Genomic DNA, 21,780 nt, shown 5'->3' with positions numbered 1-21,780 from the left:
TTCAATAGTGTGTGGTTTTATAGTGTTGCAGGCTTATCCATTCACTGTGGGAATTATTCAAGTGCAACGGTCAAGTGCGGCCCTTTCCCATGATCTATGGGCGCTCTCCGGTTGAATCTAATCTTTTAAATTGTAATACTTTTTTAAAAGGTTTTTATGGTTAACCACATTACAATAATTTTGAGATACAAAGACGATATTATAATACATATATTTTTTTGTATATATTTTATTTTCTTAGGGATTTTGGAAATTCTCCCACAACCCCATTTTCAGATTGGGCAGCCCAAATGGGTCGCAACCCCTAGATTGGGAACCGCTGCTCTAGCTAGCCTATGTGACACTTTTCTACTTCATGTGAGGGAGAGGAACAACATCAACATTGCGTTGATATGGTAACTTCACCTATTTTTGCACATTTTCATTAAATTCAATGCTTTTAATTAATTTGACATCCTCACAAACATGGGTTAGGCCATGAATGTTGTAAACCACATACTGGAGGACCATACAATTGACTAAAGTGCTGCACAAATGAGAGAATGAAAATGGCAACATAGACATCTCCTTGGATGCATTTATCCCAACCTGAATACCCAGTGTGGGACTTAATCGTCTTGATGATAACTCTAGCTGGAGTATCACAGGTAACAGAGGTGACAATTAGACAGAACTGTTTACCTTTGATGACAAAGGTTGATGATGATTAACTAGATCTCTCTATAAGGACCGGCGCTGGGAGAGGAGAAGCAAGTACAGGGAGTGAACATTTAATGGATAACAGACAAGAAACAAACAAGGACAGCGTCTGGACAGGGGAAAACGTAATGACATCAATGCTGACAAGGGGAACAAACTGAGGAACAGACAGATAAAGAAAGGGGAAATCAACAAATTGAAGGAGTCCAGGTGAGTCCAATGAGTCGGATGCAGTCGAAACGCGTATCTATCTGGGACTTTAGACCAGGTTTTTAACACATCCTCCCCATCTTCCTCCCTCCACCAGCTGGCACTGAAACATGAGTGAGTGAGGTATTGCTTCCCACCAGGAGAAGAAGAGCGTCAGATGAATCCTTGGGTTTTCTTGTGGTGGTGTCTGCTGGGGCCAGGGTCTTGCATGGTCTTCAGGAATCTGGTGGACAACGGGCCTCCCGAATGGCGCAGTGGTCTAAGGCTCTGCATCGCAGTGCTAGCTGTGACACTAGAGATTCTGGTTTCGAGTCCAGGTTCTGTCGCAGCCTGCTGCGACCGGGAGACCCATGGGGCGGCGCACAATTGGCTCATCGTCGTCCGGGTTAGCGACTCCTGTGGCAGGTCGAGCGCAGTGCATGCTGACATGGTCACCAGGTGTTTCCTCTGACACATTGGTGCGGCTGGCTTAAGGGTTAAGTGGGCATTATGTCAAGAAGCAGTGCGGCTTGGTTGGGTTGTGTTATGGAGGAAGCACAGCTCTCGACCTTCGCCTCTCCCGAGTCTGTACGGAGTTGCAGCGATGAGACAAAACTGTACTAACAATTGGATACCATGAAATTGGGGAGAAAAAGGGGTAATGATATGCATATAGCCTATTGACTATAATGATATGCATATAGCCTATTGACTATAATGATATGCATATAGCCCATTGACTATAATGATATGCATATAGCCTATTGACTATAATGATATGCATATAGCCTATTGACTATAATGATATGCATATAGCCTATTAGACAAACCAACAAAATATGTAAAATTACAAATAACGTTCTCCAAACTATAATAGGTTGTAGGCTACCCTAAATGTATCCAAGTTAATGATAATGAAAAGACTTCAACTCAATTAGTTATGGGCTGGACGTTGGCTCTCTGTAGGGTGCTTATCACACCACTGTATAACACCCAGCAGATGGTGCTAAACCCTTATTCTTGTGGTTCTCAGTTCTGTGTTTTTGCCAGAAAATGCGGAAGTGAAATAATGGAATTTGATGCCATTCCGGAGGACAGGAATAGGCAACATGAATTTATATATTACAATACAATAAAATTAATAGGAAATTAAATAGACAAGCGGAATATATCGCTCAATCAAATCATCACGACAGCCGTGTTGAGATGGAGAGCCGTCGCACAGTAACACGAAGGTCGAGAAATCAACACACCAGGTGAGAGATGAGCTGCATTTGCATTGTTGACAACGTTGGTTGGTCTGGGACTGTCGCTGTTATGGATTTGCCATCCATCCCCATTGTCTGTCTTATTATGAGGCCGCCAGACCAACATTCATTTGATGAGAAGCGATGGATTGCCTTCTGGTCTATCAAATTGCAACATTGTAGGCATATGCAACCGCAACAAAAGGTTATGACCAATATGCAAAAATTGTCATATATATATATATAGAAAGTATCAACATTGTATCAGAGTTGCATTTTGTTGCCGAAACCAAAAGCGCAGTAACAATGCATTTAATTTCTTACTTCTCCCAACACCACTCCTCCTAATCTCCACTGCCAATTTGTAATTCTATCCATGGTCATATATATTGCCTTGCAGATTGATCAAATTATATATATTTCGGAAAGCGCCACACGCCTGTAGCCTAGGTGTGGTGCATCCGATGGTGGGCTCGAGGGCGTTTTGTGTCATCAAACGAAAAGTTCCACATCATCGCGCTCGGATTCTTCCACGGAGGCAGAGGGACTGAAGGTGGGACGCCCCCATGGCCCACGCCCGCTTCCCGGGAAGGACTGCAAACGTGGCTGCTAACCTGACTTCCCCGGTGCTGGGTCGACCACTGTGCTCTAATGGGACGCCCTGGATCCTCTATCTGTTCGAGCAATGCGTGGATAATGTGTGGGAATACTGGAGCGTAGTCATCGGGCTGATCTCAATGTTCTGTTTCTTGCTGTCTACTCTACCGTAAGTTTCAATGTTCTGTTTCTTGCTGTCTACTCTACCGTAAGTTTCAATGTTCTGTTTCTTGCTGTCTACCGTAAATGTTCCACTACTGCAGTAGGAAGGCGTTATATAAGGAAAACGTATATTGTCTTTGTAATACTAATTAAAATAAATTATCACAGATGTTGTGATCAACGTTTCTCTGACCTCCAATGAGAGATTAATTAGCTCATTATTGATGTATTACCATAGTAATGAGAGAGAGTCTGTGTGGCTCTGCAAAACCAGTTTATGAGACCTCTAATCCAAGAGATCTAATCCAAGTATCTGTTTACATGCCACATCAGTCTCCTTTTCTTACCCCTTCTCTGCCTCCATTTAATATCTTGTTGTCTCCCCCCCCCCCCCCCCCCCCCCCCCTCCAGACAAATCTACGAGGCTTATCGCAATGGTAAAGTGGAGGAGGCCATGTCGTTTGGCTTTCTGCTCTTCCTCTTCAGTGGGGACCTCAGCAGTCTAATAGGCTGCGTCCTGACCAGCCAGCTGCCCATCCAGGTATCTAACAAAAGGCACAACTTCAACTTGGTCTTATCTGCAAAGTATGAGTATGGGCAGGGGCATAAGGGAAGTATTGTTTTGATTACTACATCACTTTCTGCCCAGGCATGCCCTGGTGCATTGTATAGCTGCTGCATTGAAGCACAATGGAGTTGGTGTCACTGCATTTACATTCTATCCCAAAGGCATGTTTTCCTTTTAACTTTTCCCTGACCCTTGCCTATGCTTACCAGCAGAGGATGCCACTGTCAATCATATTTTATTGTTCTCTCTCTCTGTCTCTCGCTCTCACTCTCTCTCTATTCAATTCAAGGGGCTTTATTGGCATGGGAAACATGTGTTAACATTGCCAAAGCAAGTGAGGTAGATAATATACAAAAGTGAAATAAGCAATGAAAATTAACAGTAAACATTACACATACAGAAGTTTCAAAACAAAGACATTACAAATGTCATATTATACAGTGGGGCAAAAAAGTATTTAGTCAGCCACCAATTGTGCAAGTTCTCCCACTTAAAAAGATGAGAGGCCTGTAATTTTAATCATAGGTACACTTCAATTATGACAGACAAAATTAGAAAAGAAAATCCAGAAAATCACATTGTAGGATTTTTAATGAATTTATTTGCAAATTATGGTGGAAAATAAGTATTTGGTCACCTACAAACAAGCAAGATTTCTGGCTCTCACAGACCTGTAACTTCTTCTTTAAGAGGCTCCTCTGTCCTCCACTCGTTACCTGTATTAATGGCATCTGTTTGAACTTGTTATCAGTATAAAAGACACCTGTCCACAACCTCAAACAGTCACACTCCAAACTCCACTATGGCCAAGACCAAAGAGCTGTCAAAGGACACCAGAAACTAAATTGTAGACCTGCACCAGACTGGGAAGACTGAATCTGCAATAGGTAAGCAGCTTGGTTTGAAGAAATCAACTGTGGGATCAATTATTAGGAAATGGAAGACATACAAGACCACTGATAATCTCCCTCGATCTGGGGCTCCACGCAAGATCTCACCCCGTGGGGTCAAAATGGTCACAAGAACAGTGAGCAAAAATCCCAGAACCACACGGGGGGACCTAGTGAATGACCTGCAGAGAGCTGGGACCAAAGTAACAAAGCCTACCATCAGTAACACACTACACCGCCAGGGACTCAAATCCTGCAGTGCCAGATGTGTCCCCCTGCTTAAGCCAGTGCATGTCCAAGCCCGTCTGAAGTTTGATAGAGAGCATTTGGATGATCCAGAAGAAGATTGGGAGAATGTCATATGGTCAGATGAAATCAAAATATAACTTTTTGGTAAAAACTCAACTCATCGTGTTTGGAGGACAAAGAATGCTGAGTTGCATCCAAAGAACACCATACCTACTGTGAAGCATGGGGGTGGAAATATCATGCTTTGGGGCTGTTTTTCTGCAAAGGGACCAGGACAACTGATCCATGTAAAGGAAAGAATGAATGGGGCCAAGTATCGTGAGATTTTGAGTGAAAACCTCCTTCCATCAGCAAGGGTATTGAAGATGAAACGTGGCTGGGTCTTTCAGCATGACAATGATCCCAAACACACCGCCCGGGCAACGAAGTAGTGGCTTCGTAAGAAGCATTTCAAGGTCCTGGAGTGGCCTAGCCAGTCTCCAGATCTCAATCCCATAGAAAATCTTTGAAGGGAGTTGAAAGTCCGTGTTGCCCAGCAACAGCCCCAAAACATCACTGCTCTAGAGGAGATCAGCATGGAGGAATGGGCCAAAATACCAGAAACAGTGTGTGAAAACCTCGTGAAGACTTACAGAAAATGTTTGACCTCTGTCATTGCCAACAAAGGGTATTTAACAAAGTATTGAGATAAACTTTTGTTATTGACCAAATACTTATTTTCCACCATAATTTGCAAATAAATTCATTAAAAATCCTACAATGTGATTTTCAGGATTTTTTTTCTAATTTTGTCTGTCATAGTTGAAGTGTACCTATGATAAAAATTACAGGCCTCTCTCATATTTTTAAGTGGGAGAACTTGCACAATTGGTGGCTGACTAAATACTTTTTTTACACTGTATATACAGTGTTGTAACAATGTACAAATGGTTAAGGAAAATAAATCAGCATAAATATGGGTTGTATTTACAATGGTGTTTGTTCTTCACTGGTTGCCCTTTTCTTGTGGCAACAGGTCACAAATCTTGCTGCTGAGATGGCACACTGTGGAATTTCACCCAGTAGATATGGGAGTTTATCAAAATTGGATTTGTTTTCGAATTCTTTGTGGATCTGTGTAATCTGAGGGAAATATGTCTCTAATATGGTCATACATTGGGCAGGAGGCTAGGAAGTGGAGCTCAGTTTCCACCTTATTTCTCTCTCTCTCTCTCTCTCTCTCAGATTGTGACAGTAGTGTTCTACATCTTCACTGATCTCCTGCTCATCTCCCAGTTCCTCTACTACAAGATAAAGAACAACTCATCTAAAAGTAAGGCCTGCCGGATCACGATATTACACTGTCCGCCCAATATGGAAACACAATAGAATGCCATGGTTGTGTATGTGTGAGAATCAGCATTGTTCCTTGCATTGTAGTGAGAGTGCTGTAGGTTCATATTTCCATTGTAAGTGTAATTCTGAGGGTGCAGTCTGTGTACTCACATTCTGTGTTACATGTATACCTTATTGACAATGCTAACAGCTATGCCAAGTTATCCATGCCTAATGTGTGTGTGTGTGTGTGTGTGTGTGTGTGTGTGTGTGTGTGTGTGTGTGTGTGTGTGTGTTTTCAAGTAAAATAGTTCCCACTAAAAGTTGATGACTGACAAATTCTCACATTGTAAAGCTCCTTTGTCAGTCCAGTTTGCAGCTGAGGGCTGGAACACATATTAGATTACTTAACAGTACAAGTGCGTGTGTTTGTGTGTGGCTATGTGGGTCAATTAAAACCGAGAGAGGGAGGTCCTTCCCCACTTTCTCCATAACTCCGGTATCTAACAGGTATTTGCATTTATTATGGATCCCCATTAGTTCCTGCCAAGGCAGCAGCTACTCTTCCTGGGGTTTATTATGGATCCCCATTAGTTCCTGCCAAGGCAGCAGCTACTCTTCCTGGGGTTTATTATGGATCCCCATTAGTTCCTGCCAAGGCAGCAGCTACTCTTCCTGGGGTTTATTATGGATCCCCATTAGTTCCTGCCAAGGCAGCAGCTACTCTTCCTGGGGTTTATTATGGATCCCCATTAGTTCCTGCCAAGGCAGCAGCTACTCTTCCTGGGGTTTATTATGGATCCCCATTAGCTCCTGCCAAAGGCAGCAGCTACTCTTCCTGGGGTTTATTATGGATCCCCATTGGTTCCTGCCAAGGCAGCAGCTACTCTTCCTGGGGTTTATTATGGATCCCCATTAGTTCCTGCCAAGGCAGCAGCTACTCTTCCTGGGGTTTATTATGGATCCCCATTAGTTCCTGCCAAGGCAGCAGCTACTCTTCCTGGGGTTTATTATGGATCCCCATTAGTTCCCGCCAAGGCAGCAGCTACTCTTCCTGGGGTTTATTATGGATCCCCATTAGTTCCTGCCAAGGCAGCAGCTACTCTTCCTGGGGTTTATTATGGATCCCCATTAGTTCCTGCCAAATGTCGTGGAAATTTCCTCTATTTACCAAATCATGGGAGCAAACCACACACACAAGTCAGTTAGTTATAAAAGTCCATCTTTAATTATATAAGCTCTATAGCATTTTGACTTTCAACAGTTCAGTATCTCTAATGAAAAGTTGAGAGTCCCCCCACAATGGCAAAATGGGATCCTTTATAGCAAAGATCACACATAGTCAGACAGCATAGACATAATTCATCGTACAGCTTTGTCTCCTTTCCCAAACCCCAGAACCATAAACCAATCCTCCATATCAACAGGCATATATCAAATTGTCATTTAGATACAACCCACTCTAAATACAAACTCCTGGACAAACTCACGGAGAGGAGAATGAGGCTATAGGTTAAGATAGAAACAACATTAGAGGGAGCATAGAATGATTCCAGACACTGCCACCCTCCTTTCTACACTAGAAAAAGGTAGGGAGTGAAAGATATGTTTACACATGATGACACTTTGACCTCTCCCCTCTCAGCGGCCCATGCAACTTAGTCTTGACATAGAACAGATAATTCCCTCCAGGCCTGAGGGGGCACACTTTTTTTGTAAGCTTAGCTTGAAGAGATGGCAAATAGGATTGGCAATATTGTCTATCATCCTCAGTCATTTTCCATCCAAGTTGTCCGACGCGGATGGCTTGTCATTGTTGATATACAACATTTAAAAAAATATTTTTCACACTCACTTTACAGAATTCTAAATTACAATGCTTGTATTTCATAACTTGGTCAGATATACTTGGATGTGTAGATTCAGCGTTTGCTGCTGGCATATCATTGCCTTAATTTGCTAATCTTGCCAATTATAAAAATAATTAAAGTAGTTGGCAATATTTGTGGGTTTTACAGGAATGAGTCATCTGATTCAATGAATGATGGAGCTTTTTGCCTTTTGTACAACATTTTTATTTAAGGTGCTCCAAAGCTTTTTACTATACTTCTTTATATAATTTCTTTGTTTCATAGTATAGCTTTTAATTTTTTTTATTTTGTTCTGTTTAGTCACTTGATTTCTCAATTTGCAGTAGTTTTGTCAATCAGTTATGCAGTCAGACTTATTTGTCATTCGTTTTGCCTCAACCCCCTCAACCATAACATTTTTCAAATCCTCATCAATCCTTTGGGATGTAACCGTTTTTATAGTGCATGCTTACTAGTAACTGGTGTACGCAATTTCTTAAATATTTCAAGTGCGGCGTCTGGTTGCTCCTCATTACACACCACAGACCAGCAAATATTATTTCCATCATCAACATAGGAATTACTACAAAACCTCTTGTAGGACCTCTTATACACAATATTTGGTCCAGCCTTTGGAACTGTGGTTTTCCTAGCTATGGATACCATATTGTGATCACTACATCAGATGGATTTGGAAACTGCTTTACAGCAGATTTCTGCAGCATTAGTAAAGACGTAATCAATACATGTGGATTTCATTCCTGTGCTGTTCGTAAACATGCTGGTAGGTTGACTTATAACGAATACTGACTGGTAGCACTTGGTGGTCTATAGCAGCTTCCTACAAGAATGGGGTTTAGGTGAGGCAGATGAACCTGTAGCCATATTACTTCAACATTACTTGACATGAGATCCTCTCTAAGCTTTACTAGAATGTGGCTCTGAATATAGACCACAACACCACCCCCGTTGGCATTTCTGTAGATGTTATAACCATGTATTGCAACCACTGTATCATCAAAGGTATTATCTAAGTGAGTTTCAGAGATGGTCAGTATATATGAGTGTCAATGGTTAATAGCAAGTTATCGATTTCATGAAACTTGTTCCTTATTGTTATTGTTGCTCCTTAATTATTTGTTAAATTTGAATTTTAGATTTTTTTTCTTAACTATATTGTTGGTTAAGAGCCTGTAAGTAAGCATTTCAGTGTAAGGTCTACACCTGTTGTATTCGGCGCATGTGACAAATTAAATTTGATTTGATTTGTTCCTTAGGCTATATACACTACATGACCAAAGTATGTAGACACGTGTTCATCAAACATCTAATTCGAAAATGATGGGTATTAATATGGAGTTGGTCCCCCCTTTGCTGCTATAACAGCCTCTATTCCTCTGGTAAGGCTTTCCACTAGATGTTGGAACATTGCTGCAGGAACTTGCTTCCATTCAGCCATGAGTATTAGTGAGGTCAGGTACTCATGTTGGGCGATTAGGCCTGGCTCGCAGTCAGCGTTCCAATTCATCCCAAAGGTGTTTGATGGGGTTGAGGTCAGGGCTCTGTGCTGGCCAGTCAAGCTCTGTTACCACAAAGTTGGAAGCACAGAATAATCTAGAATGTCAAACTGAATGTATGCTGTAGCCTTAAGATTTCCCTTCACTGGAACTAAGGGGCCTAGCCCAAACCATAAAAAACAACTCCAGATCATTATTCCTCCTCCACCAAACTTTACAGTGGGCACTATGCATTCAGGCAAGTAGAGTTGTCCGTACATCATCACTCCAGAGAACACGTTTCCACTGCTCCAGAGTCCAATAGCGGCGGGCTTAACACCACCCTAGACGATGCTTGGCATTGCGTATGGTGATCTAAGACTTGTGTGTGGCTGCTCGGCCATGGAAACCAATTTCATGAAGCTCCCGATGAACAGTTTTTGTGCTTATGTTGCTTCCAGAGGCAGTTTGGAACTCGGTAGTGAGCGTTGCAACCGAAGACAGACAATTTTCTGCGCTATGCGCTTCAGAATTCGGCGGTCCTGTTCTGTGAGCTTGTGTGGACTACCACTTTGCGGCTGAGCTGTTGTTGCTCCTGGACATTTCCACTTCACAACAACAGCACTTACAGTTGACTGGGGCAGCTCTAGCAGGGCAGACATTTGACGAACGGACTTGTAGGAATGGTGGCATCCTATGACTGTGCCACGTTGACAGTCACTGAGCTCTTCAGTAAGGCCATTCTACTGCCAATGTTTGTCTATGGCAATTGCATGGCGGTGTGCTTGATTTTATACACCTGTCAGCAACGGGTGTGGCTGAAATAGCCAAATCCACTCATTTGAAGGGGTGTCCAAATACTTGTACGTTAATGTGGGCTATTTTTTAGCACCTTTCTGAGATGCTTGATTCTTTTACATGATCGGCTTATCAGAAGTTGACATGCCAGTGATATTTACAGTATGTTGGAGCTGATAGTACAGAATGAGCTGCACACAGTGGACTTCCTACTAGGACACACACCTCATTGCTAAAAGTATAACTCTGGTTCATAGACATATGATTATTGCATACAACAGCTGTGGGATCAACAGAGGCATTCAGGGGACTTAGAGGGACATAAATTAGGTTACATACACTATGACTTCCAATGCTCCTGGGACATTGTACATTTTGTTCTACAGCACTACAACAACTCAGTGACACAATGGTAGTGATTATCTGAGCAGGGCTTGGGTCATTGATAAGTCATTTTCTCAATGCAGCCTTGAAATGCGTGGACAGAGTCCAGGAGCCAAGATTATATGGATGGACTGTCATTCTTGTAGAGCATCTTATCTATATAAGTTATGCCAACAGAGCTACAGTAGTCTTTTAGCCAGATGTGTAATGCCAGTAGCCTGCTGAATCTCTCACAGCCGTGACCCAACGATGGTACCGGGCCTAAAATAATTGGCCGCTTTTTGGAAACTTTAAGAAGCTAGAATCAGTTATTTTAAAATACATTTTCAGCATTCCCGGTTAGCCCTGCTAATGTCATTTGACCCCACATGGACTACCACAGCGTCAGGCCCCGGCATTTGTCATAGAATGGTGGGAAGCAGCGTTGTAATGTCCTGTACTCTAGGGTAACACAAGGTATTTGCCCTGAGAACCGAGATGTTTCTTACCATAGAGCTGCTGATGATGACAGCTGGTGCATAGGCTGAGGAGGTGCGACCGCTCTTACTCCTGGAGCGGCCTCGCATACCCCCCGAGGATCGATGGGCGGTGAGGCCATGATGGACCTACCCAGCTGTAGAATCAATCATGGCTGATGGAGGGCTGGTGTCTCAGACACCCTCACGGTCTGATGAGGGGGAGCTCTGAAGATCTGAAACCGAGTTAGAAACCACAGGAGAAGGAGACAGAACAGAGGGCGAAGGCGCAGGTACCTTTTGGATCCGATCATGAAGCAGAAGCCCCCAGGGATGAAGGTGTCGGAACCTCTGGATCCAGGGCGAAGAAACTGTTAAGTCTGTGTCCAGTCCAGGCTTCCCGTCACCAAGGAGGCCCCCATTGCCAGATGCCGCTGCTTTTGACTTCCACAGCGAGTGACATATCACCATGGCTGGTTGATAAGATCAAGAACAGGAACATCCACCAAGTCATCCAGAGGCATCTTACTGACTCCATTTTCCAGGGAAGAGGCAGACACCTTCGGTGAGGGATCCCTGCCGAGCACCGGCCAATTGGCTGTGGAGAGCCGTCTGGGCGGAGACACTTCCACCAGGCCAGAGTGACGCCCGGCTACTGGAGTAGAGGAGAAAGAAAAAGGAGGCAGGCGTGGATTCCCCAGTAGCTGGTTTAGGATTCCCCAGTAGCTGGTGTAGGATTCCCCAGTAGCTGGTGTAGGATTCCCCAGTAGCTGGTTTAGGATTCCCCAGTAGCTGGTGTAGGATTCCCCAGTAGCTGGTGTAGGATTCCCCAGTAGCTGGTTTAGTATTCCCCAGTAGCTGGTGTAGGATTCCCCAGTAGCTGGTGTAGGACTCCCCAGTAGCGTGTGTAGGACTCCCCAGTAGCGTGTGTAGGACTCCCCAGTAGCGTGTGTAGGACTCCCCAGTAGCGTGTGTAGGACTCCCCAGTAGCGTGTGTAGGACTCCCCAGTAGCGTGTGTAGGACTCCCCAGTAGCGTGTGTAGGACTCCCCAGTAGCGTGTGTAGGACTCCCCAGTAGCGTGTGTAGGACTCCCCAGTAGCGTGTGTAGGACTCCCCAGTAGCGTGTGTAGGACTCCCCAGTAGCGTGTGTAGGACTCCCCAGTAGCGTGTGTAGGATTCCCCAGTAGCGTGTGTAGGATTCCCCAGTAGCTGGTGTAGGATTCCCCAGTAGCTGGTGTAGGACTCCCCAGTAGCTGGTGTAGGACTCCCCAGTAGCTGGTGTAGGACTCCCCAGTAGCTGGTGTAGGACTCCCCAGTAGCTGGTGTAGGACTCCCCAGTAGCTGGTGTAGGACTCCCCAGTAGCTGGTGTAGGACTCCCCAGTAGCTGGTGTAGGACTCCCCAGTAGCTGGTGTAGGACTCCCCAGTAGCTGGTGTAGGACTCCCCAGTAGCTGGTGTAGGACTCCCCAGTAGCTGGTGTAGGACTCCCCAGTAGCTGGTGTAGGACTCCCCAGTAGCTGGTGTAAATTCACTACTTGCTAAGAATAGACACTTTGAACCAGTAGTCCTCTGCAAACAAACAGTCCGGGCAGTCCACATTGTCCTTGAATAGAGCTAAATAAACACAGCTCCAGCAGGGTTGAAAACGTTCAATAGCGACTTCCATTTGAGACTGTCAGACAGCTAGGCGAGTTGGACTTCTATGTCTCTGTCCTTATAAGGATTTGTTGAAGTGAACAAGAGCACACTCCCCCTTTAAATCCTCTCACAGCGGTGAGCACGCAAGCAGTGTCTCTGCATGTACTGTTGGTAACAGCATCGGCTAACGTTGGTAGCTATACAACACAGTTCCAGTATAGATTACAGGCTAACGTTGGTAGCTATACAACACAGTTCCAGTATAGATTACAGGCTAACGTTGGTAGCTATACAACACAGTTCCAGTATAGATTGCAGGCTAACGTTGGTAGCTATACAACACAGTTCCAGTATAGATTACAGGCTAACGTTGGTAGCTATACAACACAGTTCCAGTATAGATTACAGGCTAACGTTGGTAGCTATACAACACAGTTCCAGTATAGATTACAGGCTAACGTTGGTAGCTATACAACACAGTTCCAGTATAGATTACAGGCTAACGTTGGTAGTTATACAACACAGTTCCAGTATAGATTACAGGCTAACGTTGGTAGCTATACAACACAGTTCCAGTATAGATTGCAGGCTAACGTTGGTAGCTATACAACACAGTTCCAGTATAGATTACAGGCTAACGTTGGTAGCTATACAACACAGTTCCAGTATAGATTACAGGCTAACGTTGGTAGCTATACAACACAGTTCCAGTATAGATTACAGGCTAACGTTGGTAGCTATACCACACAGTTCCAGTATAGTGTCATGACGTTGGCCTGTGGGTAAGGTTTATGACCCCCCATGAATACCTTTCTCTATTTCCTCTCTCTTGACTCTACAGAATGACTCTTGAATAGCCTTTAAACATGTTAAACTATGAAACACACCCTTCTCTCCCTCCACTATATAAGCCCTTTACGAAAATATAACTTTCTATTTCGATGACATTAGGGCGACTGTCCTATGTTGAAAGTGTTCAGATTTATAAGCTGTTCTGAGGACGTGAGGACGACGGTCCCACGTTAAAAGGACTAACATGTCAACTACAGAACTAAGCCAACCTCAGTGTGAGCTTTGGCTGTGAATGGTATGAACTTTGAACTATTGTTCACTCCAGAAGTGATACCTCCTAGCCGTTGAGTTAGCAGCGGCCACTGTAAACATGGGCTAGGAAAGGACGGACAAAGGACCTGCACTAACAAACAATACGATACTACAAAGTATTCTGTTTACAACCAGAGACACCTTTCAAAGGACAAGGAAGATCTCTGTTGGGCAACACGGCCTTCCATCTACCACCAACCTATTGAAGCGCAGCTCAGAGTAAATATTTATTGCATTTTCCTTTTCCAAATGGGTGGTTATTTCGAATGCATAAGATACTGTATTTACGATAGCACAGCTTCGCCCCTTGTTACTCAAGTCTTCCCGCTCTTTCACTCAAACCCAACCCCCCCTTTGTGTAACCAACCGTCGTATCTGTTCCGTCCACCAGGGACGTTTCATTTATGACATAATTTGTAATCAATGTATGATCCATTCGGTATATAAGATTCTGTGTGCTTTGTTAGGTATTTAGTAAATAAATAATTAAACCCAATTTTGTATTGCTGATTCAACTTGTTAGCCAGGGTTCGTGAAGATAACCAAGAATTTACAACTTTCAGATGAGACTAAACAAGGTGATGATTAAGTATTGATGTAAAAGATTACCAGGTCTTTAAGAGTTTATTCGGAAGATAACAGCTCTATAAACATTATTTCGTGGTGCCTCGACTTTCTAGTTTATTACAATTGCATGATTAGTTTAATCAGGTAATATTAATTACAGAGAAAGGATTTTATAGAATAGCATGTCATATCACTTAATCCGGCATAGCCAAAGACACGACAACAGGTTGCAGGCTAACGTTGGTAGCTATACAACACAGTTCCAGTATAGATTGCAGGCTAACGTTGGTAGCTATACAACACAGTTCCAGTATAGATTACAGGCTAACGTTGGTAGCTATACAACACAGTTCCAGTATAGATTACAGGCTAATGTTGGTAGCTATACAACACAGCTCCAGTATAGATTGCAGGGATGAAAGTGTGTCTGAAATCGGTCACCTCTACAATACAAATACCTAGGTGTCTGGTTAGACTGTAAACTCACCTTCCAGACCCACATCAAACATCTCCAATCCAAAGTTAAATCTAGAATTGGCTTCCTATTTCGCAACAAAGCATCCTTCACTCATGCTGCCAAACATACCCTTGTAAAACTGACCATCCTATCAATCTTCTACTTCGGCGATGTCATTTACAAAATAGCCTCCAATACCCTACTCAACAAATTGGATGCAGTCTATCACAGTGCCATCCGTTTTGTCACCAAAGCCCCATATACTACCCACCATTGTGACCTGTACGCTCTCGTTGGCTGGCCCTCGCTTCATACTCGTCGCCAAACCCACTGGCTCCATGTCATCTACAAGACCCTGCTAGGTAAAGTCCCCCCTTATCTCAGCTCGCTGGTCACCATAGCATCACCCACCTGTAGCATGCGCTCCAGCAAGTATATCTCTCTGGTCACCCCAAAACCAATTTTTTCTTTGGCCCGCCTCTTCTTCCAGTTCTCTGCTGCCAATGACTGGAATGAACTACAAAAATCTCTGAAACTGGAAACACTTATCTCCCTCACTAGATTTAAGCACAAGCTCTCAGAGCAGCTCACAGATTACTGCACCTGTACATAGCCCACCTATAATTTAGCCCAAACAACTACCTCTTTCCTTACTGTATTCATTTGATTGATTTTGCTCCTTTGCACCCCATTATTTTTATTTCTACTTTGCACATTCTTCCACTGCAAATCTACCATTCCAGTGTTTTACTTGCTATATTGTATTTACTTTGCCACCGTGGCCTTTTTTTGCCTTTTCCTCCTTTATCTCACCTAATTTGCTCACATCGTGTATATAGACTTGTTTCTACTGTATTATTGACTGTATGTTTGTTTTACTCCATGTGTAACTCTGTGTCGTTGTATGTGTCAAACTGCTTTGCTTTATCTTGGCCAGGTCGCAATTGTAAATGAGAACTTGTCCTCAACTTGCCTACCTGGTTAAATAAAGGTGTTCTCAACTTGCCTACCTGGTTAAATAAAGGTGTTCTCAACTAGCCTACCTGGTTAAATAAAGGTGAAATAAATAAAACATATTTAAACAACCAGGAGGTACAGCAACACTGTGGGTGCGTCTGTGTGTGTGACCCATGTGTGTCTCTCTCTCCCAGAGCGCCCCATGTTGAAGTGGTTGTGTTTCCTGTGGTGTGGGGCTTCCACTGTGGCCCTCCTGATTCTCCCCAAGTTCATCACTGACAACAACACCTCTGCCAACACTGAGGTGTGTGTGTGTGTGTGTGTGTGTGAAGGCGATATCACCCCATGTGAGTTGTATCTCATCCTATATATCTCTCTCTCTCTGACTCTCTCTTCAGAGTGCCTCTAACAGTGTGGAGATTTCTGGTTATGCCTGTGGATACCTGGCCTCCATATTCTACCTCTCCTCTCGTTTTCCACAGCTCTACAAAAATGTAAGTGACAGTCTAAGGGTGTGATTATGGAGGTAAGATGTGACAGGATGGCAGGGTTAGGGGACATGAGGAGTGAAGAGGGTGACAGGAGGGGAAGGAAGGGGTGTTAAAGGAAGGCTCAATGTAGTTTGGTCCAGAAGAGAAAAAGGAATGCTGTTGTTTGATTTAAAAATGAGAACCAGGCGTGAGAGACTGGTGTTTTGTACTGAGTGATGTCACAGCATCTGGACTGGTGGCTCCTGCAGAGAACTCACTATCACTCCCAATGTGATAATATTTCCTAGGGATGGCCTAGGGGGAGTGGGAGAGCACAGTACACACACACACACACACACACATTTTTATATATTGAGTGTCTTTGTGAGCATGCATGACTTACCAACAACAAGTCATGCATACTAACACATTGTCAAACATTGTGAAAATGTGTTCGGAACTAATATTATTTTGGAATTGAACAAAAAAAGTATTTAAAATGAAGAAGTAATAGAATGGGGTTAAATGATTAACTACATAACATGTTTTGAAGACTAAAAGGTAACATCTCCCTGTTGTTTCCAGTTTAAGCGACAGTCTACAGAGGGCACGTCGTACATGCTGTTTGCCCTGGCCATGATGGGCAACGGGACCTACGGGCTCAGTGTCATTGTGGTTCTACCAGCTCTGGCCGGCTCCAAACAGGCCTTCATTCTCAAACATCTGGCCTGGCTCATCGGCAGCCTGGGAGTCCTCCTCCTAGACTTCTTTGTATCTTTTCTTTTTCTCCCAGATCATCATTTCACTAAAAAAGGATAAAGAAGTGAAAGTGTTATTTTTTTCTCTGGAATATTGTTGACTTGTTGTGGTGTGTTTGTGAATGAGCCTTAACTCTCCCAGGTCACCGCCCAGTTCATCATCTATAGGAAGAACCACTCCGCTAAAACCAGCAAGAAGATGAACGTTCCTGAAGTAGAACCTCTGCTCTGTGAAGAGGAGGAACTGTCCACATTCTAGAAAACACATGAATGAAGGTGTATCGTTAGAACACATGATTGAAGTTCTAGAGTGAGAACACATGATTCAAGTTCTAGAGTGAGAATACATGATTGAAGTTCTAGAGTGAGAACACATGATTGAAGTTCTAGAGTGAGAACACATGATTGAAGTTTTAGAGTGAGAATACATGATTCAAGTTCTAGAGTGAGAACACATGATTGAAGTTCTAGAGTGAGAACACATGATTCAAGTTCTAGAATGAGAACACATGATTGAAGTTCTAGAGTGAGAATACTTGATTGAAATTCTAGAATGAGAACAGTAAGAGATTTCCAGAAATCGTCTCCATAATGCTGAGTGGAGACCTAGAATAATCCAACAAATGTGATAGTACACCAATGTTCCCTCCATTTAAATCCAGGTGAATTAAAGGGGCCGTCTTATGTTTGAGGAATGTAATCTCAGTAGAACCATTCTCTATTTCTTTGTAAGGGGGCTCATATGATCTATTCCCTATGTTTTTTTTTCTTATTACACTAAAGGCCTATAGGGTGTGTCTCAGTGTCACATGCCTCTAGTCTATGTTTGTCAATGGTTAGAGGTCCTGTGTTTTCCAGGATAAGATCGTCAATACACTCTGAACTGTTCACACAGCATTGTCGTCTAGGTAAACAGTACAAGAAGGAATCATAACAGGGATTGTTCCTGTATGTAGGTTTAAAAAGATCATACATTGCACCAATGGTAGTGTATCACATTGACTATTGATGTGCCACAAAGTAGTGGGCTGCACCAACAGTAATCTATTTTCCACTTGTGGTGAATTTGTTATAGTTTACCTTGGTTCGTTGTAGGAGCAGATTCCGTTGTAATTGAATCCCTATATAAGTTGTAGTTGGTAAATTGCTGTTAGTGTGTTACACAGTGTTTAGATTGTGAATATGCAGTGGCTTAAGCCTGATATCCTGTGCCTTGCATCTACATAACACTGTTGAACTGATGATGTGTGTAGTGTATTTATATGATTATGGAGCTTTTCTTTGTTTGCTTTTGAGGAAACTAATAGGCTCTTTTTTTGGTGCATCGTTGAGTAGTACGAGTTTGAGTAGTATGTTGCAGTGGAGGTCGGAGGGCTGTTTGACGTCTTCACACTGGTGCTTTTAAAACAGACGGTTCTTTGGCTGAAATCTAACCTTTAGATAAACATCCTCCTTTCCTTACGTTATGGCCCAGTTATGTTACCTTTCAGGGGCCACAAATAATGGAAGGAAGGAGGGAGGGTTTTTGGCAGCATTCAGTCACAGCCTTGAGCATTGTGTTCTCACCCCTTATTGTGGAGTTGTGCCATAACTTGGTAACATGGAGTCATGCTGAGAGAATAGAGCTACTGATTACCGATGGTCACAGCACTTTATTAGTCTGTCATGGATGTGATTGGTTGATTGACACCACAGAGTTCTCTACCTCTGACCCGGGTTACCCCATCTTGTTTGAACCGGGTGAAAAGTGATTGTATTCCTTTTAGAACCAGGCTGCCTCCCGGATGTGAGCCAGGTGCCCCGCTCTGGCCCGGCGGCGAAGTCGGCTCAAAACAAAAGTGACGTAATTAAGCACGTGTAATGAGTAGGATTATGCGTTTTCAAATGCTAAAGTGATTACGATTGATTAAAAATCCTTTATCTGCCTTCCCAATAAAAAGTAGTTTGAAAATTCTAACATTTTATTTGCCTTGTTGACAACGTGATTGAGCGGCGCAGATTACTGTTTGATTTGAGAAGTGCACTCCTCCCTCCCCGCTTTCACCTGATGACGTGACAGGCCATTGCTCGGTTCAACCCAGGCCAGTGTAATAGAACTCCCTCAGTGACATAGGAGTCATGCCTGGTGAAAATGTAAATCAAAGCAAATCAAAAAACAATTGTTGCATGATCCGAATACAACAGGTGTCGACCTTACCGTGAAATGCTTACTTACGAGCCCTTAACCAACAATGCAGAGTAAGAAAATATTTGCTTAATAAACACAAAATAACAATAACGAGGCTATATATGGGGGTACCAGCACCAAGTCAATGTGCAGGGCTACGGGTTAGTCGAGATAAGACTAGTATCCCGGAGTCGCCTCTTCACTGTTGACGTTGAGACTGGTGTTTTAATGAAGCTGCCAGTTGATGACTTGTCTGTTTCTCAAACTAGACACCCAAATGTACTTGTTCTCTTGCTCAGTTGTGCACTGGGGCCTCCCACTCCTCTTTCTATTCTGGTTAGAGCCAGTTTGCGCTGGTCTGTGAAGGGAGTAGTACACACATCTTCAATTTCTTGGTAATTTCTCGCATGGAATAGCCTTCATTTCTCAGAACAAGAATAGACTGACGAGTTTCAGAAGAAAGTTCTTTGTTTCTGTCCATTTCGAACCTGTAATCGAACCCACAAATGCTGATGTTCCAGATACTCAACTAGTCTAAAGAAGGTCAGTTTTATTGCTTCTTTAATCAGAACAACAGTTTTCAGCTGTGCTAACATAATTGCTAATGATCAATTAGCCTTTTAAAATGATAAACTTGGATTAACTAACACAACGTGCCATTTGGAACACAGGAGTGATGGTTGCTGATAATGGGTCTCTGTACGCCTACGTAGATATTCCATAAAACATCAGCCTTTCCAGCTACAATAGTCATTTACAACATTAACAATGTATACACTGTATTTCTGATCAATTTCTGATATTTTAATGGACACATTTTTTTCTTCTCTTTTAAAAACAAGGACATTTCTAAGTGACCCCAAACTTTGGAACAGTAGTGTACATGTAGGTAGGGGTAAAGTAACTATGCATAGATATTTCACCTTTATTTAACCAGGTAGGGGGTCAATGCAAATAGTCCAGGTAGCTATTTGATTAACTGTTCAGCAGTCTTATGACTTGGGGGTAGAAGCTGTTAAGAAGCCTTTTGGACCTAGACTTGGTGCTCCGGTACCGGTTGCCGTGCAGTAACAGAGAGAACAGTCTATGACTTGGGTGACTGGAGTCTTTGACAATTTTTAGGGCCTTCCTCTGACACCGCCTGGTAAGGTGGTTCTGGATGGCAGGAGTCTTGGCCCAAGTGATGGACTGGGCCGTATGCACTACCCTCTGTAGCGCCTAGCGGTCGGATGCCAAGCAGTTGCCATACCAGGCGGTGATGTAACCAGTCAGGATGCTCTCAATGGTGCAGCTGTATAACGTTTTGAGGATCTGAGTACCCATGCCAAATATTTTCAGTCTCCTGAGGGGGAATAAGAGTTGTCGTGCCCTCTTCACTACTGTCTTGGTGTGTTTGGACCATGATAGTTTGTTGTTGATGTGGACACAAAAGAGCTTGAAGCTCTCAAACCGATCCACTACAGCCCCGTCGATGTGAATGGCGACGTGCTCGGCCCTCCTTTTCCTGTAGTCCAGACTAGTTAAACGTTGGAAGGAAATATAAAGGAGTGCTTGTGTTTTAGGAGTGAAATGTGATTAAACATGATGTGACAAAGTACAGTATTTATTGCTAGAGATAGTCTAGAGTTACAGCTGGGCTTTAAAAAGCACAGTTGTGATTGGTGGACTTTCCATGTAAACTTTCAGCCAACCACAATATGAAGCAATAAATGAGTGTAAAATAAGGAGTATTACTACTTTTACGTGAAGTATTGAAAAAGATCAACATTTAGGCTTTGGCTGACCAGCAAATGAATGTGGCCATGAAACAGCAGGAAATCCATGAACGAAGAGAAATTATGATGACACTTGTTTTCTCTGTGATAAACCCGTAGATAGTTGAAGATTTAGTTTCTTATTTTTATATTATTTTAAAGGGTAATTATTGGTTGTATCAGATGTAACTTTTTTTTCCTTTCTCTTGATAAATTAAGTTTTAATTCTGGTTAGCTCAAAGGCTTTTCTTCAAAGTGTTTCCTATAGATATCTTCCAAATCAGAAAATGGAATAGTGAGATATTTATTTATTTACAGTCTCAAGAACAAGGAAAATGTCTGAAAGTGTTTTTACTTGAATAATGACACTGTATTGCTCTTTTAAGATAACATGGTATTTTCTTTTCTTTATGCTTTAGCCTATGTTACTTGCAATATTTATTGAATTAAATATATGTCCCAGTATCTCAGCTTTGTAGCTCATTGTACACAAGTTAAGCATTCCAATATGATGTTTATGTAACAAACAAACATCTCAATACAGTGCAATATATCAAATGTGTGTGTAGTTTTTTTAAAATTTTGAGGCAAGATAACACACACAATTTTGTGTAATATTTGGCAGGCACACAGTTTCAGCAAATATGTATTACAGATATATTTTAATTACTATATCTACAAACTATAAATATATGGTTAAGTCATCCTATACCATCTACCTTCTATAGTAGCCTTTGATAAGTTGGTGGTTAACCCTTAAATGGGATGCACAGTCTCTGCAACATATCACGTGCATTTTGTAATTGAAATATTCAACATCATACAGTATGTCCCAATGCTATGAGGTGTTTGATGGGTTGAGATTGGCGTTGTTTGGGTCGAGAAGATGAGGGCAACCACACCTTTAGACCCAAGGGAGAGAACTGATTTCATTGGGAGCAGTGTTTCCTCTGGAAAAATGTGTAGCAGTGGGGGCAGACTGAGAAGACTGAGAAGCTCAGTTCTGCTG

The 21,780-nt window shown here is 42.7% G+C and overlaps 1 protein-coding gene across 3 annotated transcripts; it reads left to right on the top strand.

The window, feature by feature from the left end:
• The first annotated feature begins 759 nt into the window (after window positions 1-759).
• On the top strand, window positions 760-21,329 carry LOC109879227 (lysosomal amino acid transporter 1 homolog). Of its 3 annotated transcripts, XM_031791204.1 has the most exons (8): window positions 1,943-2,144; window positions 2,536-2,901; window positions 3,306-3,435; window positions 5,826-5,913; window positions 15,817-15,926; window positions 16,021-16,116; window positions 16,678-16,863; window positions 16,993-21,329. In XM_031791204.1, exons 2-8 carry the CDS (start codon window positions 2,702-2,704, stop codon window positions 17,107-17,109), a joined length of 927 nt encoding a protein of 308 aa, XP_031647064.1. In that variant the 5' UTR covers window positions 1,943-2,144; window positions 2,536-2,701; the 3' UTR covers window positions 17,110-21,329. The 3 variants fall into 3 exon arrangements, with proteins under 3 accessions (XP_031647065.1, XP_031647064.1, XP_031647066.1); XM_031791205.1 differs by having other exon boundaries at window positions 760-2,901; XM_031791206.1 differs by lacking the exon at window positions 1,943-2,144 and having other exon boundaries at window positions 2,784-2,940; window positions 16,993-18,087.
• The last annotated feature ends 451 nt before the right edge of the window (window positions 21,330-21,780 follow it).

The sequence above is a fragment of the Oncorhynchus kisutch genome, linkage group LG15, assembly GCF_002021735.2.
Source record: "Oncorhynchus kisutch isolate 150728-3 linkage group LG15, Okis_V2, whole genome shotgun sequence".
NCBI classification, from domain to species: Eukaryota; Metazoa; Chordata; class Actinopteri; order Salmoniformes; family Salmonidae; genus Oncorhynchus; species Oncorhynchus kisutch.
The sequence above is the reverse complement of the archived record's forward strand: the minus strand, read 5'-3'. Positions and strand labels throughout refer to the sequence as shown.